The sequence below is a fragment of the Pseudogymnoascus destructans genome, assembly GCF_001641265.1.
Source record: "Pseudogymnoascus destructans isolate 20631-21 unplaced genomic scaffold scaffold_27, whole genome shotgun sequence".
NCBI lineage: Eukaryota > Fungi > Ascomycota > Leotiomycetes > Thelebolales > Thelebolaceae > Pseudogymnoascus > Pseudogymnoascus destructans.
Window position 1 is genome coordinate 235,332 of NW_020167546.1, and position 23,829 is coordinate 259,160.

At 52.7% G+C, this 23,829-nt stretch overlaps 4 protein-coding genes across 4 annotated transcripts; 2 read left to right on the forward strand and 2 right to left on the reverse strand.

The window, feature by feature from the left end:
* Positions 1–252: 252 nt before the first annotated feature.
* Positions 253–4,482, reverse strand: VC83_08758 (uncharacterized protein; the record flags this gene model as incomplete). The annotated part of the gene is made up of 3 exons (XM_024472301.1): positions 4,043–4,482; positions 762–3,752; positions 253–689 (listed from the first exon to the last, which is right to left on the reverse strand). Exons 1-3 carry the CDS (start codon positions 4,095–4,097, stop codon positions 253–255), a joined length of 3,483 nt encoding a protein of 1,160 aa, XP_024320315.1. The 5' UTR covers positions 4,098–4,482.
* A 1,393-nt stretch (positions 4,483–5,875) lies between these two features.
* VC83_08759 (uncharacterized protein) lies at positions 5,876–8,140 on the forward strand. Its single transcript, XM_024472302.1, has 4 exons — positions 5,876–6,200; positions 6,252–6,277; positions 6,370–7,250; positions 7,321–8,140. The coding sequence occupies exons 1-4, from the start codon at positions 6,037–6,039 to the stop codon at positions 7,522–7,524; spliced, it is 1,275 nt and encodes a 424-aa protein (XP_024320314.1). The 5' UTR covers positions 5,876–6,036; the 3' UTR covers positions 7,525–8,140.
* A 12,263-nt stretch (positions 8,141–20,403) lies between these two features.
* Positions 20,404–21,013, forward strand: VC83_08760 (uncharacterized protein; the record flags this gene model as incomplete). The annotated part of the gene is made up of 2 exons (XM_024472303.1): positions 20,404–20,912; positions 20,986–21,013. The coding sequence occupies 2 exons, from the start codon at positions 20,404–20,406 to the stop codon at positions 21,011–21,013; spliced, it is 537 nt and encodes a 178-aa protein (XP_024320370.1).
* GAP1_3 (glyceraldehyde-3-phosphate dehydrogenase 1) lies at positions 20,673–23,158 on the reverse strand. The gene is made up of 2 exons (XM_024472304.1): positions 22,675–23,158; positions 20,673–22,624 (listed from the first exon to the last, which is right to left on the reverse strand). Exons 1-2 carry the CDS (start codon positions 22,973–22,975, stop codon positions 21,069–21,071), a joined length of 1,857 nt encoding a protein of 618 aa, XP_024320371.1. The 5' UTR covers positions 22,976–23,158; the 3' UTR covers positions 20,673–21,068.
* Between the last annotated feature and the right edge of the window lie 671 nt (positions 23,159–23,829).

Genomic DNA, 23,829 nt, shown 5'->3' on the forward strand with positions numbered 1-23,829 from the left:
CCCCCCCCCCAAGAAAATGCCCGAGCTCCTACCATCAAACAAACCCCTATTCTCCATAAAAATCCCGAGCAGAAAGACAGCACCTCCAGCGAACGAGGTAAAAAAAAAAAAAAAGTGTAAAGCGCGAGACATAAAAAAGACAGGGGAGAATTCAACCAACACCGCGAGTGCGCAGTTGAGGGCAAGGTGTGGCGACAAGGAAGAACACAGGGTGATTATACACCACCACCACCCCCACCCCCACCCGCCTCCCTAACCCTCACCCTCTCCGCCTCCGCCTCGACAGCAGCAACCAACTCCCCCCCTCCACCCCCCCAGCCCCCCCTCCTCATCCTCCTCCCCCCCAAACTTAGCACCAAACCTCAACATCCTCCCCTCCTCCTGCGACAACGCCTTCGACGCCAGCGACACATCCGAATTATGCCTTGACAGTATCGGGCGGCTCGTGCGTCCCTCTTCTGGGACGGCATCGATGTCCTCGTCTGACAGCGCCGTTTCGTCGGGGTACGCGTAGTCTGCCGCGGAGCCGACGGGGGGGTGGGTGGCGGTGGCGGGGTTGGAGGGGGTGTGGAAGGTGGTGGGGAGGGCGGTGGTGAAAGGGGGGGAAGGGGGGAGGCGGGTATCGGGGTATTCGTTTTCGAAGCGGGTGATCATGCGGGAGAGGGTTTGGTCGAGGAAGAGGAGTTTGTCTGGTTTTTGTGTTAGAATCATGGGAACAGCAACGGTAGTATAATATAACCAGGGCAAGGGAAAGAACTCACGATAATCCAACCCCCCCGACTCCTTCGCCTCCTTCAACAACGCCGGCTGCAACCGCGCCCTAATCCTCCTCGCACTCCCCAACAGATTCTTCGACATATCCCTTGCCCTCCCCGCACCAGCCGCCCCCGCCCCACCCTCATCGCCCCTCCGCAAATCAACAGACGACCGCACAGGATCCCTATCAATGCTCGCCCTTCTCGAATCCCCAGACCGGTTCTTCAAACAGATCCCGAGCGCCTTGACCACCCCCGTACCACCAATAACGTAATCCTCATCCGGTGCCCCCGCGCCCTCGCCATCAACACCATGAAACGCCGCATCGGCATCATCATCCACATCATCCGCATTAGAAGCATAATGGTACCCCACCAAATGCGCCAGCACATCCGGGACCGCTACATCATCGCGCGGCTCCGTAGCGGGGGGCGGCGCAGACGGATCCTGCGTTATCTCCGCGACGGGGCCGCGCTCCATGTTACGGAGCGAGTAGGCGACGACTTGTTTCGCGAGGGCCTTGACGACTTCGCTTGATGCCGCGGTGGGGAGGTCGATGTCAATGCATACCAGACTCCTCGATACGCGGACCGCCGCCATGAGGGAGGCGTACAGCGCGCAGGCTTCCTCTTGTTGCCCCTCTTCCCCCGCTGTAGCGAGGGCGGTGAGTTCCGGGTTCCCGAGGAGGTTGACGTGTGCGAGGCCTGGGGAATCGGGGAAGATCTCTGCGAGGGCGATGACTTGCTCGGGGGACATGGCGCAGGAGGAGAGGTGGATGCGTTTTAGGGATTGTAGGAGAGGGAGGTACTTGCGTAGTAGCTGCACGGCGGAGGGTTTGGTGGCGAAGAGAGCGGCGTTGTGGCTTAGGTCTATGAAGCGGAAGTTGCTGAGCCGCACCAGTGCCGGGAAGAGGTGCGCGAGGGAGTCGGGGGTGAGCCCGCAGTTGGCGAGGGAGAGGGCGAAGAGGGGGTGCGAGGGGGAGATGGAGTCGACGAGTGGGTCGGGGAGGTCGCCGAGTTGGTTACCCCCCAGGTCGAGGCCTTCGCATTTCCCGGCTTCGAGATAGCGTGCTACGTGAGACATGCCTTCAGCGTCGAGGTTGTTGCCGGCGAGTCCGAGACGGCGGAGGCCTGCTTGGATGGCGCCGTCTACGATGAGGCCGATTTGTGGGGCTGTTAGGCCTGTCTCGGCTATGTTGAGAAGCTCGAGTTCGGCGCCTGCGAGGCGCGTGCCGAGAGCTTTTGATAGTATCGCTGCTGGGTCTGTAGCTGCTGCTGTCACCGTCGCCGTTGCTGGAGTGCCGATCCTTGCGGGTGTCGCTGGAACTGCACCAGGAAAACCGCCAACAACAGGCGACGCATTCTCCATCGACTTCGGCGACACAGCGTGCGGGAACGGAATAATCGAGACGTCCAGATTTCGCAGCGAGCGCGACATATTGACAAATAAACTAATATGCCTCCACCCATCACGCCCGATCTTGGGATTATTCTTCAGAGTGACGCGCTGCACAGCGCCGTGACGCGGGACCGTTGTAGTAGCGCCGTGGTGATGCCCTAATGGCGACCGGCGCGGCTTCACCTGGTCGGGGGAGCTTACGGCGAGGAGGCTCGCGAGGATAATGCGTACGCCTTCGTCGGTGAGGCCACAGTTCTCCATGATGAGCTCCTTGATGGGAACGACCGCTAGATAGTCACCCAGGGTGGCGAGATCGGCGAGCTGAAGCCAGCAGTCTGTCAGGTCTAGGCGGGTGACGACTCCAGGTTTGTCGGTCGTGTTGGAAGGGAGGGCGAGCTGCTCAGTGATCTTCTTTAGGATGGGAGTCTCGCGGAGCTGGCAGCAGCGTCGGTAGACACGGACCGGGTCGGTGGTGGGCGAGGATGATGAGCGCGGGACAGGCGCTGTTGCGGAGGTAGCGGAGGCAGTGCTATCGCTGTCACCCCTGACGAGCTCGACGGGGATAGTCCCGCTCTCCTCGGCGAGCTTGCGCTTCTTTTCCTTGCGCGCCTTACGCTCCTCATCGCTCTTCTTCTTCTTCTCCTTCCTCCGCGTCATCGGCTTCTCCGGCGAGATCTGCGGTGCGCCGTTCGTCGCGGGCTCTACGCCCTCCTTAGCCGATTCCTTCCCCACCTGCTCCCCAGATACATGGACCACCCCATCCTTCTCCTTCTGCTCCTTCACCTCAGCAGCATGCTTCAGCGCCTCCCCCTCCCCCTTCTCCCCCAACTTCTTCTTCCTCAACTTATCCCTCGCCATCTCCACAGGCTCCTCATCATTATACCGCGGCCGACTCGCAATCTCCACATCCACACAAAACGCCACCCTCCTCAACTTCGCCTGATCCAGCTCCGGCATACAGCACCTCTCCCTCCCCACATCAACATTAAGCACCCTCCTCTCGCAGATCCCGCCATTCCCCCTCGGCGACCCCGACGACGCAAGCTGCCCCCCCGACGACAGCCGCCTCAGCGCACTAGTCAGGAAATTCGGATGCGTCGACTTGGGCGGGACAGGCGTGTACGGCGCATTGCCATCTCCCGCCTTCTGTCCATGCGGGAGCACTGCATTCCGCAGCGCCGTCTGCACAGGCGGGCGCGGCTCCTCCTCTTCAGGTGTGCTTGACAACGGCGCGACAGGCGAGCGCGGGGTCTGTTCGCCACCCGCTGCTGCTGCGGCGGCGGGCTGGGCGCTGGAGGGGGAGGAGGAGAACTTCGAGGAGATGCTGGATAGCCAGGAGTTGCGGCGGATGCCAGTTGGGCCGTGGAGGGTTGATTTTCCGGGCAGGCTTGAGGGAGAGCCTACTTTGTCTGTGGTTGGGATTGTGCGTGTGGGGGGTCCGGCGCGTTGGGGAATCTGGCGGGGCGTTGAGGGAGAGGTTTCTCGGGGGGCGGAGGTGGTGGTTGTGGTGCCGTTCGTTTTAGGGGCTGGGGATGAGCGGCACGCTATGTCGGATGTGAGGGAAGTAGATCGTTCTGATCGTGTGGAGCGTGTGATTTCTGGAGAGTGGGATGTTAGCCGTGGTCAGAACAGTGTTTAGTTTTGTCAATCCGGGGTAGGTGTTTGGTTCAGCTCTCTCAATGGAGTTTGCAGCTGCAGCTCTTTGAATCTTGCCTCACTCGAGAGCGCAACTCAGAGCCCCCAGTCTTATCGGCGGTCTTTAAGGCATCCTCAGCCGCAGCCCTCCCAACCTTGGCTTCAGCTTCAGCTCTCCCGACCATGGCTGCCTCACCCAAGACCACCTCCCCCACCACACCACCACCAAAGAACAAGACAGACAACAACATACCTCTACTATTCGTATTATGCAACCACGACACATCCACCCCATGCATATTCTCCATCTTGCTCTCCTACTCTTTCTATCCCACCCGTCTCCGTCGTCTCAATGTCTCAAATGGGCGTAGCGCGTGTGGCGTGGGGTCGTATAGGTCCGATCGTAGAACCCCAAGTCAAGTCGCAGTCGCAGACACGGACGCAGCAGTGTGACCGTTCAAGGCGAATGTCACGATCGCGCTCGCACCATGATGAACCACAGCGCAGTGTTGGGAGTGGGAGCCTCGCGGGACTTTTTTGGTTGGCGGTGTTCGAAGTTGTAGAAGTGGTAGAAGGGTTTCGGTGAGGATAAAGGTATAAGCGTGGCTGGAGGGATGATGCTGGGCTATTATTGGTACTGGAGGACTACTCGGACCCGTGTAGTTTATGCGTGGGGGAGACGGTGATGACGGTGATGACGGTTATGGGGGAAGAACGTGATGGGGGGACCCAAGTATTTGCTTTTGGTGGGGTGGTGGAGGTGGGGAGCGGTACTTGAGATTAAGCGAGAGATGCTATATAATCAGAAGTACCAATGGGTGAACGGGTTGACGGTTGATAGGTTGACGGTTCGTCCACTCACACGCGATGGATGTGGAGAACGGCCAACCAGAGGAGTTTATCCAAAAACGTTAGTACTTGGTAGTAGTAAGCACATTGGTAGAGTAAGATTATCTTTAGTGGAAGTTAGGGAAGTTAATAGAAGTATCTTATAGTAGAAGCACATCGGTAGAGTACGGAGTCTGTAGTAAAGTAAGATTATCTTTAGTGGACGTTAGGGAAGTTAATAAAAGTATCTTATAGTAGTAAGCACATCGGTAGAGCACGGAGTCTGTAGTAAAGTAAGATTATCTTTAGTGGAAGTTAGGGAAGTTAATAGAAGTATCTAATAGTAGTAACCACATCGGTAGAGATACTTTCTGACGACCAGAGTGGTGGGATATAGCATGATCGGCGTAGTTTGCAGCTATAGAGGAAATATAGGTGGATATATACATAGCCGCCGCTCCTCTTGAGAATAGAATATCTTATAGAATGAATGCCGTAACTAACAGCAATGCCACTGCGGCTATAAGCATCCTATACCTTTACGGCACTTTGGTACTGAAGAAAACCGTTAACCCATCCATCTGTCAATCCGATAGATAATCCCTCATGCATGATCGTAAAAACAACTTCCCAGCCTGGTAGTAGGTCAGGCTGGGTGCTAGGGTTAGCTCGGGCCAGGTTACGTATAAGGAAAGTGGTCTTGCCGCACAGTTAGGCGTTAGATAGACCAGCTCCGGCTGGACTATATACTGGAATTATACAGTATAAGGAATATATCATCCCTCACCATCCCATCAGCGTCAGCTTTAGGGATCAGTTGATCCCTAGTACACCTAGTACCCTTGTACGGAGCCTTTCCCGTAATATTGATTTTAGGTCACGTGGTGCATAATTTAAACTCTGACGTCTACCAAGTACCACAGTACCGAATATCAAAATATGCCAAGCTCTCAACCAGTCACGTGATAAACATGGGAGGACGACACCAAAATATCAAAAAATATATTCTACAAGGAATTAATTCGAAGATACTGCGTTAAATTTACTAAATCCCCTTAACACCTATATAACTAGATACATCATAAATACACTCTACATCTCCTCGGATGAGCCGACTCAACTCCCCACTCCACCGTACCTCGGAGCTGTCCATGCGTCTCCAGCCGTCCGACCAAAAAATTAAGCGGGGCAAGTGGTCTGGCCCGCCCTCACTTTCCCCCTCCAAATTATATTTTATATTTTATATTGCTCGTCCTATCATTGCTATCCCTATCCCCAGTTGAGAGTAGAAGATAGTAGAAGGGATCTGTACATGCAAGAAGCTCTGTAAGATTTTGCTGTACTTTAGCTAGCAAGACCAGACTCCCGTCAACCACTCTCGAGACTGCTAGCACTCGCTCCCATTGCTACCCCGTCGAGATGGCAGACGACGACAAGATGGTAGACCGCGGTGATGCAGTGTCTAGCCTCGGGGATTCTAAGCATGGTTTTAAGACTGTTGATGGCGGCAGAGCAGTGGTAGAAGACACAGAAGCTGCTATCCTAGAAGATGTCGAAGTCGCCAAGGTCGAGGCTGTCTACAGGTACGTGATCACAGACTCATTTCCTCGCACGCACGACTAACTATCTACTAGAAAAATCGACCGCAGGATCATTCCTCGTGAGTCTCACTCTCCCCATCAACCCCTTTATCACCAACCCCTCCTCTTACCACTCTCCCTAACTCCCAGCACCCTCACTAACCCCCTTTAGCATTCTGGATCCTCTACTTCCTCTGCTCCGCCATCCGCTCCAACGTCGGCCTCTCCCAAACCATGAACGCCTCCGTGCACCACGACCTCGCCTCCATCCTCCACCTAACCGCCAAACAAGTCTCCCTGGGCCTCGCCCTCTTCTACGTCTCCTACGTCATCTTCGACCTCCCCTCCAACCTCATCATGTCCCGCCTCAGTCCCCGCGTCTGGATGGCCCGCATCGTCTTCGCCGTCGGCGTCATCGGCGCCTGCTTCGCTGCCATCAAAGCAGCTTGGTCACTCTTCCTCCTCCGCTTTCTCCTCGGTGTCGTAACGGCGGGAATGTGGCCGGGGATGGCTTACTACCTCACCCTCTTCTACCCCCCCTCCCGCACTGGAAAGCGCATCGGATACTACTTTTCCGCGGCCCAGCTCTCTGCCGCAGTCGGGGGCCTCGTCTCCGCGGGCTTCCAGGAAATGGATGGCCTCCACGGCCTCGTTGGGTTCCAGTGGATGTTCCTTGTCTACGGCGTCCTAGGCGCCGCCCTCGGCATCGCCCTGCTCTGGTGGCTCCCTGAGCGTCCCCTCGTCCCCGGCCAGGTCGCGCCAGAGAAAAAGGGACTGCTGCGCTGGCTGCCGAGTCCGAAGCCCATACTGACGGGCGAAGACGCTGAAATCCATTATCGGGATCTTGGGAGGGTGTATCACGTGCGTCCGTGGACGACGAGGGATCTACTCCGCGTTCTGGCGGATTGGAGGTTATGGCCGCTGGTGATTATGTATTTTGGCGTTGTAGGCGTGGGAATCGGGACACAGCTTTACGGCTCCGTCATCATCGCCGGCATCGACCCCGGTTTCTCCTCCATCACCGTCAGCTTGCTCTTCGCACCCATCTGGATCGTACGCCCCCCCATCCACCCCTCACCCCACTTCACCACCACCAACAACCCAGCTAACCCAACACCCGCAGATGGACCTCCTAGCAATCCTCCTCATAACCCCCCTCTCCGACCGTTTCCACCGTCTCCGCCCCCACTTCTTCATCACCGCCGTCCTCGTCCAAATCGCCGGTCTCCTAACCACCACCTTCGCCCCCCCCTCCCGCCCTGGGCCCGCTACGTCGGCCTCCTCCTCGTCGGCACCGGTCTCGGCCCCACCGTCCCCATCACGATGACATGGACTTCTGAGGTCTTCCAAGCCCGCCACGGGGAGGTAGGCGTCGCGGCTGCGTCGGCGCTGGTGAGTGGTTTGGGGAATCTGGGGAGTATCACCACGACGTATGCGTTGTACTCTGGGTGGCCGGATGATGCGGTGAAGGGGCCGCATCGCTTCAGGGGGAGTAATTTGGCGATGATTGGGATTTTGTGTGGGAGTATCATTGCTGCCATCACGATGACGGTGTTGCTCCGCTACTTCGGGAATGAACCCGCCAAGGTCGTCAGTAGTGGTAGCTCTACCACCACCACCAACGCCACCGCCGCAGACGCGGTCATCGTAGACGGTGCCGCACGTCGTGAAGTCCAGGAGCGAGGTCTAGGACGGCGGTGCTGGACTCGTGGCGCTTAGTTCGCCTAACTAACTAACTAACTAAGAGATCTCATCATGCGGAGTGCCCATAGTCCTGATCCTGCATCTGACCCTCTGTGTATGGTCGTTGTTCGAGAGGGGGTGTGGGTGCTTCTCTCTGTGATGAGATGGTGGGGGGAGAGGTTCAACATCTATTTCATTTGTTTCCGCAGCCCAGCCCATTTCAACCTGTGCATTGCACCGCATTCACTTCTCATACGACCTATTCACCCCCCTCCCCCCCCCACCCCCTGTCTCCACAACAGCAGCGGGGCGGGGCGGGGCGGGGTACGATCCGGTCCATTTACCTGACTTTTTTATTCACACGCATCATCATCACAGAGATACCCACGCATATACCACAACAGGCGTTACCCTCATGAACATATCCCGAGCCACTCCATATACCCATTATTAGACAGAAAGGAGTGGGGGCTCGGGCGGCGACAGTGCTTTTTACGCCATCGCTGGGACGGAATTGGCGTTTGAATGGGGTGTATTTTGGGACGCTGGGGAGTGACAATGCTGCGCGCTATTGTTCTTGCTGCGTCTCGTGGGGTCTATTTATTTGTTTATTGGACTTTTATGTTTCTAGGGGATAGAGATTTCGGAGAGGATGGTTTGGGGCGCGGTAGATATAAGTACGGTATATATGATAGAGGGGAATATATATTTCTCATTTATCCATTTATCATAGTCATATCCTCTATATGTGCAAGTAGCTGAATACCCCCCACTTATGAACAGAAACCCCATATATACCGCCTGCAGCAGTCCGGGAATAGAAAATCCACGTATATAAACCCCAGCACACGAGACATCCGACGTCGCAACCCCCCATATGGACAGAACAGACATCTCATATTTACCCACCACCCGCACCATACCCGGGGATAGAAAATCCATGTATATAAACCCCCCCACCACGCCAACTCCGGTCTCATCTGCATCGTCACAGACCCATAAATATGAATCAGATAACCCCAACCTTTAGTCAATGCGGCGTAGGGTTCTTGAACACAACCAACAGATGTGTTGTGTCTAAGAACCCAGGCGCTCTCTCTAGCCCGCATCTGGCTATGCTCCGTCCAGGCCTCCGAATCACACCCCTGCCATTCTTGTTGCCGTTCCAGGCTGTCGGCAGGGTTAGCAATTCGAGTAGACTCATGAGTTTGAAACCAAACTCAACTCATTGAGTTGAGTTTAGAGTTTAGACCTGTACTCAAACTCAAATTCACCAACTCGAGTAGACTCATGAGTTAATGAGTTAGAAAATGCATTAAACCTATTTAGGTATAACGTGCATGTATAACGAAAGTGCCAAACAAGCGAAAGTGCCAAAATCATGCGGTGACCAACCCCCCCAACTAAATGTTAAATTCCTCCACAACAAAACATGCGCCATAAAAATGATGAAAGCAAATTAGTGCTAGCTATCCAAGCTATGCAAAGCGACCCAAATTTGCGCCTTCGAGTTGCAGCTAGGATCTATTCCGTAGACCACCGCAAGCTACGTCACCGTTTACAAGGCGTACCTTCACGACGCGATATCCAAGCCAACTTACGGAAATTAAGTAACCTAGAGGAATCAGTTCTTGTTCAGTATATACTTGACTTAGCTGCTAAAGGGTTCCCTCCTCAGTTGTCTATTGTTGAAGATATGGCAAATCGACTACTTGCAACACGCGACGCGCCACGCGTCGGGTCACGTTGGGCTTCAAACTTTGTTAAGCGCCATGTAGAGCTCCGGACACGCTTCCAGCGAAAATACGACTACCAGAGGGCTAAGTGCGAAGATTCAGAAGTCGCTGGTTTGAGCTTGTATGGAACACAATTCTAAAGTATGGCATCAACAATGCAGATATCTACAACTTTGATGAGACTGGGTTTATGATGGGCGTCATCTCAAGCGCAACGGTAGTAACGAGCTCAGATGGGCGGGCAAAGGCAAAAAAGGTGCAGCCTGGCAATCGGGAATGGGTTACAGTAATCCAAGGCGTTAGTTCTCAAGGTTGGGCAGTGCCGCCATTTGTCATTGTGGCAGGTAAAAACCACCTTGCATCTTGGTATGAGAATAGCGGATTTCCAGCAGATTGGGTAATTGCTGTTACTGCAAATGGCTGGACTACAAACGAGAGAGGTATGGATTGGATTCAGCATTTTGAGAAGCACACAAAGCCCCGGAGTGTTGGTGGTTATCGCTTGTTAGTCCTTGATGGTCATGAGAGCCACCACTCAGACAAGTTTGAGGAGTACTGCAAAGAACACAACATTATTACGCTTTGTATGCCTGCTCACTCTTCCCATATACTCCAACCACTTGATGTTGGCTGTTTTGGCCCATTAAAGAGAGCTTACGGTCGGCAAATTGAAGATATGATGCGGGCTCATATTATTCACATTACTAAGGATGACTTCTTTCCTGCCTTCCACGCTGCATTTAACATTGCAATGACAGAAAGCAATATTCAGGGAGGGTTCCGAGGTGCTGGGCTTCTTCCATTTAGCCCTGAGTGTAATATCTACACTTGACCTTAGGTTTAAGATGCCAACACCTCCAACCTCTCGCCCAAACACCGCTCAACCATGGGTTTCTCAGACACCAAATAACCCAACTGAAGCTGTATCACAGTCTACTTTCATTAAAAACTGAATTGCGCATCATCAAAATAGCTCTCCAACCTCAATCTATGCAGCTGTTGACCAGTTTACAAAGGGTGCATCGCAAATAATGCATCAATTAGCATTGTTAAAAGCAGAGAACCAAAACCTGCGACAGGCAAATGAAGTGCTAAGCAAGCGCCGGAGAGCTAAAAAAACACAACTACAGGAAGGAGGATCACTTAGTCAACAGGTAGCACAGGAGCTAGAGGACGAGAGGGACGTTGTGCAGCAAGTAGAGCAAGAAATAAGGGCAAGTAGTGGTCGGAAGCCAAGGGAAGAAACCCATGCACGTCGCTGTGGCAAGTGTGGTGAGACTGGACACAATGCGCGCACTTGTCAGATTGTAATAGACAGGTCTGAGGAAGAGGACTCCGAGTAGTTTTAATTAATTTATATTGTTGTGGTGGATTTATCGCAATTCTTATGGGGTAGTCGCGATATTTTGGCACTTTCGCTTGTTTGGCACTTTCGTTATACATGCACGTTATATACAAGCTGTATTAACCACGTAACATAATGAAAAATGATCTAAAGTATATAACTTACTTTAATGAGGGCTTGTAGTATAGAAAGTAGTGCATTAGGCTATCTAGTATATTCTAAAAGCAGCACTTAATCTATATATTATAGAACTAAGAGAGAAGCTCCTTAGTTCCTTAGTTAGAGATAACAGCAAGAATTTGCGGTTAGATAGAAGGATCCACTAGTACTTAGCTAGCTTAGTCTCTTCTCTTAACATCTCCTGAACCTAAAAGGTACTAAGTGTATTAGAATCCAACTAAAAGCTATAGAACTTAGTATCATAGCCATTAGGGTACTAGTTAGCAGGGCTAGGAAGGTAGACTTGTTTGCTATTAAAGCTCGATGATGTAAAGTTCTGCTAAACTGCCATCTATGTCTTAGTAAAGTAGAGGTGTAGGGGGGTCTTCTTATAATAAGTTCTATAATGTGGTTTATTAGTACCTTGCACATATTAGTACCTTGTGTACTTTCCCCCTACTGCAATGGTGGCTGCACTAGATGTGAGAATCTAGCCACCCAAGGAAGGGATGATTTTACTAAGACAACACACTGTCTTAGGAAACAGAGCCAAAGGGTTGTAGCTTAGACTATTCCACAATGCAGCAATCAAGTGTATGATGTAGTGGAGTGGTTTAGACAAGTTGTACAAATGTTGAGTCTGAGAACTCAGGGGTAATGTCATACTGACATTCGTTGCACTCAGTTTGCTATCAAACTCAAGAGCAAACTTAGAAATCTCCTCCTCAAACCTACAAGTCACTATACATATTTTCGCTTATCACACCAACAACAAGAGCAATACTACTTAACAATTGCTACAACCCTCTATGATTCATTACATGTCATCACCCCTTAGTTACTGGGCTGATATTACCGCATAGCATATCTCTACAACACTCTATGATTCATTACACGTCATCGCTCCTTAGTTACCCACAAGATTGGTTAAGTTATGACATAATTTGTCTATAGGGGTACTCTGACCTTGGCCCTCCTTTCACTTCCTATAGGCTAGGAACCTAGCAGATGGTTCTATGGGATACGACTCAGGAGAACTACACATTGACCACGACTCGGTGACGTTTCAGAGTAGAGACCTGACGAATTCAAATAGCTGTGATTCCAGAGATCTCACGGACAGCCAGTGGATCAGGGTTTGATTCTTCAGAACAAGCTGGTAAAGTCGTTGACTCGTTGGCGCCGAATAGGATACGAGATCCTTAAGAACCCCCTCCTAGAACAGAGGAAATTGTGGACAAGAGTGCTGATAGCTACGAGCTACCGGAAGTCAAGCTCTTTCGTATCAATACTGATACACACCCGAGGCAATATGTCAAGAAAGCTGACATCAAACACACCCCAAGGCAACGACGGTCAACTGCCTAGAATGACTACCAGACAAACCACCGCTGCAGCTACAACCGCTGTGCCATCCGAAGACATCCCGAGTCGAATGGCCCACCTCAAAGCACAGATACAGGAGGTCAAGGATCTATTAGTTACCCTGACTGTAATGGTGGGTGCACCAGATGTGAGAATCTAGCCACCCAAGGAAATCAAGTGTATGATGTAGTGGAGTGGTTTAGACAACTTGTAACAAATGTTGAGTCTGAGAACTCAGGGATCAAAGGTTAGCACCTCACTGACTTTTCAGAAACAAGGAGTAACAAGATCAATGCTTGGAAGCTTGGAAAAGACATGGAAGTATGTGATAGTCGATTTACTGTATTGTCTGGTTGCCCTTTCTTAAGGAAAGGGCAATCCTATTTATGCTAAAGGAGTGTAGTTCTCTCATTTTCCAAGACTTTCCATGACTAACCAGGCTTGGTAACTGTAGTCAATGTAAGAGATCGTTCAGGTGTGGGATATTATTGAAGTACGGCCGTCCCCGGCAGGCGTGATATTTTTTGTATAATGTAAGGACACAGGGCACCCAGCTCACAGTAATAGAATATGGGAGTGCGAGTCAGAGGCTAAACGGATGCTATCCTATAGGTCTACTACGAAGGATACAAAAAAGATGATGAGGAACCCCGTTGGGTCAATCCCCTTAAGTACCCGAAACGGGTCGACTTGGCTAACCTGCCCTAACTCTCCCCATGTGACCGTTGTAACGCTGACTTCTAAATGATAGAAGACACAGAGGTTCTCTTGCGTAAAGGTTTACTTATCAGAGGAGGCAGGGGATCAGACACAAAGGCTTCAAGTAACACGTTACTAGTATATAACAAATACTGTATTGAGTTGAGCATGAAGCTCCTATCTAAGAACTAACTATCTACTTATATAGTGGCGTCGTGCCTAGTGGACTCCTGGGAACTCACTCGAGTCCTCGGAGTCCTGGACTCTTAGGATTCTTCTCATCATCCTGCGAGTCCGTCACGTGCCTAGTGGACTCCTGGGAACTTGTTGGAACAGGAAGTACCGTGGTACGGGATCACACACAAATCATGTGGTTTCTCCAGTGGTCGGGACTTCTCACGGGTGCAACGGGGCAGGAATTCTCACACAGTATATAGCTTACTATAGCAAAATAAGATCGATTGATTAACTACACTATCTAATGGGCCTACGTGGCTATTTGTAGGCCTTTCGGAGGTTCTGCTTCGACCCCCCAAAAGCCCCCTATTCTGGTGGCTTCAGAGCTGAAACCCCAGTTGAGACTGTGGTGGTTTCCAGCACCGGTCGGAGATCCTGGGATGCCGTAGTGGATTATAGGGCCAAATACCACCGTATCCCACGCCCACGGCCTACTCTCCAACAGCCCCCTCACGTAGCCCAGAAAGAAAGTGATAAAAACCAAACTATGTAAATCGACCGGTAAGCTTGATATCACCAACCCACCGCCGTCGCCACCGGATTACCCGGCAAACAGCCTAAAAGGCACGAATATAAAAGCCCTTCTTCAGGGCAACCTCCCTTTTATTTTTATTTTTTTATTATTTTTTTTTTTTTTTTACCCTTCGGCAAGTTCTCCGATCCACGGTGGTCGGTTGCCCGCCGACTCTACTGGGTCATTGGTTTCTGTCTTTGATAGACGGGACCGAAGACCCGGAATCGGTCAGTGAGCGCTCGCTGTCACCCGGTGTTGCTGCCGGATGCCAGCCCTCTGTCGTCGCCGCGGTGTTGCTGCCGCCCTCTCTTTTCTCGTCGCCGGCCTTCACCGGTGGTTCTCACCTCTTCCCTCGCACTGATCTCCTCCCCCGTGCACCCTGAGCGCCGGGGAACCCAAAATAGGTCGCCGAAGACGGCGAGGGCTTGGCGCTCCCAAAATCTTTCGACTGCGTTGAGCTGCTCTTGCGCCTGCGGCGAACGGCCCCGTTTTGCCAGACGGCAGGCCTTGGGGGACGGGGATTGTGGCGTTTTTATGCCTGCGGAGCCAGGTATCCCTGGATGCAGCGTGAGAACGCTGGGAGCGGCAGCGGCTTTGTGAGTACGTCCGCCAGCATATCTTCTGTCCGGACGTAGTCGACGTCCATTTTCCCGAACGCGATCAACTGGCGTACATAGTGATATCGGACGTCAATGTGCTTTGTCCTGCGGTGGGACATTGGATCTGCGGCGATGGCCAGACTGGCCTGGTTGTCGCCGTACAGTTGAACTCGGTGGCCCCTGCCACCGAGGAGCTTTTTCCGGCCGATTTCCTGGAGGAGGGTGCGGAGCCATTGGCCCTGCTTGCTGGCTTCGCAGAGGGCGATATATTCGGCCTCGGTGGTGGACGTCGCAATGCAGCGCTGTTTCAACGAACTCCAGCTAATCGGCCCCCTATTCAGTATGAATATATGGCCCGAGACCGAGTGCCGGTCAAGGTGGTCGCCAGCGTAGTCCGCGTCACTGTAACCTTGTAGATAGGGGCAGTCTTTGCCCCCTATTCCTCCAAACGAGAGCCGTAAACCCCGGGTCTTCTTCACATAGCGCAATACGTGGAGGACCCCGTTCCAGTTCCGTATCGTAGGCTTAGAGCAGCTCTGGCTGAGCTGCCCCCAGGCGTATGCGACGTCTGGGCGAGTGCAAATCGCAAGCCAGGCCAAGGACCCAACGCCCTGCTGATACAGGTGCTGGTCGGCCTCGGGCTCGCTGCCGTCACTTTTGACGAGCGCCGCTCTGTCGATCGCCGGGGTCGAGAGTGGCGCGGATTTCTGTAGCTGAAAGCGCTCGATCACCTCGTCGATATACCCTTCCTGGTCCAGATAGATCCGGCGATTCTTCCGGTCTCGGGTCACCCTGATACCGAGTATCATATTGACATCGCCAAGGTCCTTGATCTTCCAGCGCTTTTCGATACCCTTGACGACCCGACCGATATCCGACGGATCCTTGCCCAGGATCAGCATGTCATCAACGTATAAGCCAATCAGTAGCCGTCTGTCAGCGGTCGCGAAGATACTTGGTTCGCTGAATATCGGCTGGAAACCCAGCTCGCCGAGTCCCTTGCAGGCCTCAATATACCACTCCCTCCCGGACTGCTTCAGCCCGTAGAGCGACTTCCGTAGCCGTAGTACGTAGCCTTCTGGGCAGTATAATCCTTCTGGTGGTCTCATATAGACCTCTGCATGTAGATCTGAGCGCGGGTACGCGCTCACGACGTCGATCTGCCGGATTTCCATGTCCTCGTAGGCGCCGATCGCCAGTAGAAGTCGAAGAGACTCAGCCCGAATCGTCGGTGAGAACGTCTCGAGGTAATCGTCGCCAGGGACTTGGCCGAAGCCCTGGGCGACAAGTCTTGCCTTGAATCGATCAAGGAGGCCGGTGGGCGTATACTTGACATTGAACACCCAGCGGCAACCCAGAACTCTCTTTCCTCTCGGCAGCTTCACATGCTCCCAAGTTCCGAGCGATTGGAGCTGCGTAAGCTCTTCCTGGACTGCGAGCGTCCAGTCCGCGCCATGCTCTGAGTCATTGACAGCCGCAGCATATTTGTCGGGGACTGGCAGTCTAGCCGGCGCTGCGTAAGACGCTTCGAAAGCCTCTTCGAACGGTCTCGTTGACCGCCTTTCTCTGCCACTTCGCCGGACAGTAAACTCCTTAGCAGGAGGGCTCTTTTTGGCGACTTCAGCTTCTGTGAGGAGTTGATTGGCTGCAGAGTCAGATTCGCCTTCTTCGTCGAAGGGTTCGTCAACTTGGTCAGTTCCTGGGCCAGGGGTTTGGTCATCGTCTCGCTCTATCGATTGGATCGGCGGCGACGATGTCGTAGAGCGCGGTGGCCCCAAATCGCCCTGTGCTCCCACGATAGGGGGGTGCCCATCGCTGTACTGCCCATCGTCGATTCGGCATTGCGACTCAGGCGGTAATCCAGGGGGTGGCGGCTCCTGGCCCGCTGGGGAATCAGCGGCCAGAATATCGTCGCCGGCATTGCGCAGGCCCCCTATTGGGGTATCACCCTGGCTGCGCCGATGGCTAACTGCCTCTATAGGGGGCCCCTGCTCGAGGTAAGCCTCCATGGGGTCAAACCCCACATCCTCGACGGGCCCTTCGTCCGAGTCGGCGAGATCAAGGCATTGATCCTCGACGAACCTCACCGAAGTTGCAATGATGATGCGGTCGCCGACCGGATCATACAATCGGTACTGCTTGGAGGTGCCGGCGTAGCCAACCAGTGCAGTCCGTATCGCGTTGGGCGCGAGTTTGTCGCCGCCCCTCTGTTCCATCGCGAGGTTTGCATATACGACGCAACCCCAGACGCGGAGGTGAGCCACAGACGGCTTCTTGCCGCTGTATGACTCTTCCGGCGACTTGCCTTCAGGCCCGATTGGCAGCCTGTTCCGCAGGTAGGAGGCGGCAATCGCCGCCTCAGCCCAGAGCTTCCTAGGCAGGCGCGCGTAGGCCAGCATCGCCCTGATCAGGGCCACCAAGGCCCGGTTCAGGCGCTCAGAAGCGCCATTCTGATACGACGTATACGGCGTCGTAAACTCGAACAGGATTCCCTGAGTGCTCCCGAGGTCCCGTTCGAGAGCCCTGTACTCGCTGCCGTTGTCGCAGCGTACGACTTTGATCTTCCGGCCGGTTTGGTGCTCGACCTGAGTCCTAAACTCTGTAAAGATCGCCCGTAGCTGCCCCGTAGACTTCATAACGTAGACCCAGGTCTTCCGTGTATAGTCGTCTGTAAACGTCACAAAGTAGACGTTACTGCCGCCTAGTGACGGCGTCCGGTATGGCCCCCAGATATCGCTGTGGATCCTGTCGAGGGGGGCTGTCGCATGCTCTGATGCTTTTCGGTTGATAACCCGCGTACTCTTGTTGAGTAGGCACTCTCCACACGGGTCTGCAAGATCACCAATCGGCCCTGGCAACCCATCGACTGCGGTGTGGGCCAGCCTCAGACTCCTTGAGCTCAGGTGCCCAAAGCGCCGATGCCAAAGCATGGCCTCATCTGGTGACATCGCCACTGCGCGCAGCGCAGTGACGGCGCCTTCCTAGGTGCCGTCCAGGATGTAGGAACGTCCGATTCGATCAGCTACGCCGACGACTTGCCCCTTGAGTTCCAGGAGCATCTTGCCGCCGCTGGTCGTCCTTGTCATGATACCCCTATCCTGGAGATGGGGGACTGAGACGAGACTTCCGGCGAGCTTCGGTACGTGCAGTACTTCGTGAAGCTGGATATGGCGCTTGTCGCCCCTGACAGCTATTTCGAAGCTGACAGTCCCTTCAGCGACGGCCTGGATTTCCGTCCCGTTGGCTAGTCTGACTGGAATCGGCTTGTCTAGTATGATGTAGTTGACGAACGCCTCTCTGGCGTACGTCATATGGCGAGAGCAACCCGAATCCATGATCCACGCCCTTCTTTTAGCTTGCCCGTCGCCGACCCAGCGCGTATCGATGCCACACAAGTCGTTGGTCGCAGCGATCCAAGACGTCTCGGTGACGGGAGCGGCCCGGATGTAGGCAGCGTTCGCCCCTTCCGATGGGGGCGGCGATAACCCCTTTCCCCCGCCAGGGGCAGCGAGGGGGCCAGTCGACGGCCCTGCCGTCTTCAGCTCCCCCCTCTTTTTCGCGTTGCAGTCCCGGCTTATATGGCCGATTTTTCTGCAGTGATAACAGGTACGGGTATCCTTGTGGTAGGACCTGCCCCCACCGCCCTGCCCACCCCTTTTGCCCCTCGTATTTCCAGTATCCGTAGAGGCTTGCCGGGCAGACTCAGTGACTGTCTTCGACTTTGTGAGCTGCTCTTCGATGTCGACGAAGTGCTCAACAATACTCTCGTAGTCCGTAATGTTCGCTGCTCGGATCTGGGTAGCAGCGATGTCGTATTTGCCCCCCCGACTTATCATAATCGTGATAAGGCGACCGGCCTTCCCCTTGTCGGATGGCTGCTCATTAGGATCAATTCGGCCGATATCCTCCTGGAGGTAGTCGAGCTGGGTGACAATATCGCTCACCGAAGTCGTCGCCGACGGCGAGTACGTGTTGAAAGCTTCGCTCCTCGAAGTCAACTGTTGTATTCCGTCCCTAGCATAGGTTTTCTTGAGGTAATCCCACATCTCCTTGGCACTATCGAACTTGAGTATCTTGTCAATGATACTCTGGGTACAGGCCTCCATTATCATATTCCTTGCCCGTAGATCTCGTCTTTTGGCCTTATGATCTTTTAGAGCTTTGGACCGGGCCGCAGCTGCTTCGCTGGGTTCCTTTTTCGTCTCGAGCTCGGGCTCCAGATCGTCGTCGAGCGTATATGTCAGATCAACGGCACTCCAGACTCTTCGGTCCTGGAGTATGACCTTGAGCTGCTTGCCCCAATTCCGGTAATTGGGCCCCGTGAGCTTCTGGATCCGGGGCCGCTCGGTGATAGATTCGGTCTCCATCGTGGAGGGCAGCTATCACTTCCTTTTTTTTTTTTTTTTTTTGGGGCTGAGTATCGGCGGCGGATAGCTCAGGCTCTCACTTTTTCGATGTGAGACCTCGGAATCAATTCGTCGTTGAATATGAGAATTTCCTTGGCGTTGCCGGGCTCATAACCTGTTGGAACAGGAAGTACCGTGGTACGGGATCACACACAAATCATGTGGTTTCTCCAGTGGTCGGGACTTCTCACGGGTGCAACGGGGCAGGAATTCTCACACAGTATATAGCTTACTATAGCAAAATAAGATCGATTGATTAACTACACTATCTAATGGGCCTACGTGGCTATTTGTAGGCCTTTCGGAGGTTCTGCTTCGACCCCCCAAAAGCCCCCTATTCTGGTGGCTTCAGAGCTGAAACCCCAGTTGAGACTGTGGTGGTTTCCAGCACCGGTCGGAGATCCTGGGATGCCGTAGTGGATTATAGGGCCAAATACCACCGTATCCCACGCCCACGGCCTACTCTCCAACAGAACTCACTCGAGTCCTCGGAGTCCTGGACTCTTAGGACTCTTCTCATCATCCTGCGAGTCCATCACGTGATACTTTCGGAACTACTATTCCCCGCTGCCCCTCCAGGTACCAGGGCCGGTCTCATGCGACCTCCCTCCTTCCTGTCCTGTAGTTGGCCAGCCTTCTTGTTCCGTCGTAACAACCGTAACCTGTCCAACTCAGATCCCTTCCGTCACTGAGGGCGGAGGCATCCTTACATAGACAGTGCGTAATTACAAGCGTAACCGAATAGCCCCTAAAACAATATAGGCAATTATGCTTGTCTATTACCGACAGAAGATTGAACGGGAGCAGCAATTTAAACACTATTTAGTAACTGATATTATTGATTCTACTAATATGACTAAAGACAAAATAGGGTTAGAGTATAACACTATGGTTGAGGCTATCTAAGACAAGTAGGCAATATAGTATATTCCTAATCGAAGCCCTGATATGTCAAATACTCATAACTAGACATAGCAGAATGAAGAACATTTTGCATTTATCTAATCACAATGAGAGCTCTATGGCTTACAGAGGGTCTAGCAAACACAAAGCTAACGCTAGAGTCAAGCTATTACATCTACATTTAATGTAAACAACCAAGAGTTAGATAATGAGGTTGTAGGGCTACTACCAAGTCAAAGCAATGGTGATTATCAATTACCTTTACTTACAAGGCCTTCTTCTATTGCAAAGAGGCCACGGAACAATAATGGGGCTCAAATTCTTCAAAGAGAAGTAGTCCCATCAATTGAACCAGGCCAATTCCGTAACACATCACGGTTAGGTCGCGAAATTTGGGAGTTATGGCGTAATGTAGATATATAGTAACAATTATAGTAATTGCCAACTACCAACTTATCTGTCTAAATTACTTGTAAAATATCCACTTAAAATGTTAAGGCGCAAATGACGCACCCTAGAACCCTCCTCCGAAATCTTCCCACTTCCATTACGCAGAAGCGATGGACACGAAACTCCACCGACACCGACACAGCCGCCGGAGATCCGCTTCACCGGAAAGTCCCACACGCGATGTAAGAGACAGACATTACTACGTAGGGGAAGCGGAGGAGTTTGGTGCTGAATTAGAGAGGCGATCCCGCCTAACCCAAGGGGAAAGGATGGTAGACGACGGGAGTAAACTACAACGGCAGCTCGAGCAAGATGCCGCAATGACAATTCTCCTACAGCCGTCCCCGCCAATACATATGAGACGAGCACATTGCCGGGCAAACGAATGTTTTATCACAAATACGTCGCTAAGAGGAGATAGCCTGATCATGGCTGATTACAGAATTGCCCTTGTGAGCCATAACCTCGAGTATTTCCACATATCGTGCCTAGAGAAGATGATCGATCTTCCATCGCTAGCGCCGTCTCGATTCAAGCTCTACACGGATGGTTATCGGTGGAATAGCGGCTGGCCTTGGACATGGGGCCTGATGTTGCGGAAATGGTTCCAGCATAGTGGGTGCGTCGACCTCACCAGGATTGCAGAATACATTGACGCGTATAACGTTAAAGGACACTAACACAACTCATAGTTTCATATATGATTCAGAAGCCATCTAACATCTGGAGTCTCCATTTTGAAAAACTCCACCACACTTAAAGCTAAAGCATGAACCTAACATATATACCTGTACGCTTTCTTCCACTTAGGCCACGCCTTCTTCTCCAGCATCTCTTCCTCAATCAGTTCAGCAGTATCGAGCGCACGACGACCAGTAACCAAGTCCATATTGTGCGTGCGCATGAACGGTGTCTTGAAGTAGAACTTGTATGGGAAGTAGCAGAGCAACACGACAGGCGCCGCAAGGTATGCCAAGAAGAAATTCTCAGCGATCTCGTTGGAGGTCATCTGCTTCCAGCCAATAGGCCAGACGGCAGTCCAGAATTGAGCAACGAGCACGAGGCAATTGAGGATAAGGCCGAGCCAGGACCCATAGACGCCGACTTGGGAGCGGAATGCGAGCTCGTCGAGAGAATGACCTTGCTTTTTCCACGCAGAGCGGAAGCGAATATGAGCGAGGCAGATGGAACCCCATGTGAAGATGGAAGAGAGCCCAGAGAGGGAGTATAGCCAGTTGAGAGCGGTGTTGGACGTTTGTGGTCCACCAGCGACGACGTAGCAGAGGAGACCGACGATCGATGAAACCCCTATGGCGACTATTGGGCGCCCTTTGCGGTCAATGTATGCCAGGATACGTGGCGCTTGGTTTTGTTCTGCGAGAGCGGCGAGAGTACGGGACGAGCCATACACGGCGGAATTACCGACGGACAGAACGGAAATGAGTACTACAACGTTCATTATCGATGGCAGAACGGCGATTGAGGCGTTTTCTATGGCGATGACGAAAGGTGAGGCCTTGGCATCAGTAGAACCAGTGCCGAGGAGTCTGGAGTCTCCGTATGGAACCAAGAGTGACACGACGGTCAATGCGACCATGTAAAAGAGGCAGATACGCCAGAACACCTGCTTGATAGCGATTGGGAGGGTCTTGCGCGGGTTACCAGCTTCAGCAGCGGCCAAACCAACAAGCTCAGTTCCAGCGAAGGAGAAGGCGGCTGTGACAAAAACGCTACAAAGTCCCTTGAATCCATTGTTGAAAGGGCCAGAATGGATTGATCCAGGTAGGTTTTTGGAGCTCTGGGTGTATCCTTGGTAGTCTGCTGGGACGTTGTCGGTCTTCCAATACCTGTTGCCAATATAGCCACCAACGGGGCCACCACCGCAGTTGAGGACTATACCCAATACGATGAAGCCAATAACAGCGATGACCTTGATAATAGAGAAGACGAATTCAGCCTCGCCGTATCCTCGAACGCCAAATAAGTTTATTGAAACAATCAATACGAAGAAAATGGTGACCCATGCGGCAGAGTTGGTGTCCGCAGCTCCTGGCCAAAAAGATACGGTGATGGAAGCGGCGACAATTTCGAGCGGAAGAACGACCAACCACTGCATGGCATAGTTCAATCCCATGGCGAAACCCCAAGCAGGATCAATAAACCGTGTGGAATACGCAGAGAAAGATCCGGCTACAGGGAAAATAACTGCCAGCTCGCCGAGAGCCTGAACTGTGCAGAACAACATGATGCCAATGATTCCATATGCAATGATCAGAGATGCAGGTCCACCCCTGGAAAGCGCAGCGCCAGATGTAACGAAAAGGCCAGTACCTGGGGACTGTTAGCGACGTCTCTCTCTAATTGATTCTCGTAGAACTCGCCAATTGAACCACCAATGGCAATCATTTGCAGATGCCTGCCCTTGAGCTTACGAGCGAGGCCAGAGTTGGCAGTGCGCTGCGCGGCACCCTCATGATCGAAACCGCTGCCCTCGGCCTTGAAAGTATGGGTGCTTTTGGTTGTGGGGTCCCGCTTAAAACTGTCGACAATGCGTGTCAATATAGTTCCCTTTTGTTGCTCTTCGGCGCCGTCGAATACTAGTTGGTCGTCGCCGTTCTTGGGGGATGATCCACCATAATTACCATCCTTTTCAGGATCTCGCTCAAAAGGTTTTGTGGACATTGTGCCTCTTGTATTCTCCGAGTATGCAATTATCTAACTTGAAGTATGCGGAGGGGATAAGTTGATGATAAGATGGCCGTTTAAATAGGAGTTGAGATGCGGGGAAGACCGTCCGTGCTAGAGTGCGACTCGGGAACGAGCTACTACTGTGCCCAACAACGGACCTTCGGATTCTCCATGAGATTAAAGGTGCAGAGCAGATTAAGCAGATGCATTTAAATGGCCATTGATAGCCAAAGGGGCTTTTATTGGGTGCACTAATTCTACTCATCTTGCCCGAGTAGGCAGCTGGGTAGTGGCGGAATGTTCAGTGTGTGGGCGAGGGTGATGTGGCTGGCGTGACTAGCGCTGCTTCGCCATCCGCTCCTGCCCTTTTCGTATTCGAGATGCATATCGCAACATTTCAAGGACTAGTAAATCCGCTATTCGTAGTAAGACCCCGACGTAATAAGCCTCATAGGATAGGAGGCTTCTCCCCATACCCCACAAAGGCTCTCCCCATACAGTGGTGTTAGTTCATCGTGATCTTCTGACAGCCTTCTAGATGTTTGGGAAATAAAATCTGCACAACTGCGGTCTCGTGGTGGAGATCCAGTCCATCAGTCTTTCATTGTTCTCGTCGAAAGGCCTGTCACATTTAGGAGGACGGGACGGGAACTAGAAATAAGGACCAAATCACGATGAGGGATTTTTTGCGCTGCCTCAGGCCGCAACCACCCCCCTGCACCTACCCTTCTGAATTGGACCGTAGCCCCCACGGTCGCAACGTCGGTGCCAACTCAACCGTGGCTATAGCGATTCTGCTCGATGGCAGCGACCGTATATAGCTCAACCTTCGTAAAAAGCTGTAAATG

Excerpts from the sequence above, each read along its gene's own strand:
- VC83_08759 (XM_024472302.1), top strand. The coding sequence starts at position 6,037 with ATGGCAGACGACGACAAGATGGTAGACCGCGGTGATGCAGTGTCTAGC. Across the intron at positions 6,278-6,369 it reads CGACCGCAGGATCATTCCTC|CATTCTGGATCCTCTACTTC; the intron begins GTGAGTCTCACT and ends AACCCCCTTTAG. Across the intron at positions 7,251-7,320 it reads TCTTCGCACCCATCTGGATC|ATGGACCTCCTAGCAATCCT; the intron begins GTACGCCCCCCC and ends CAACACCCGCAG.
- GAP1_3 (XM_024472304.1), bottom strand. The coding sequence starts at position 22,975 with ATGTCCACAAAACCTTTTGAGCGAGATCCTGAAAAGGATGGTAATTAT. Across the intron at positions 22,625-22,674 it reads TGCCATTGGTGGTTCAATTG|GTACTGGCCTTTTCGTTACA; the intron begins GCGAGTTCTACG and ends AACAGTCCCCAG.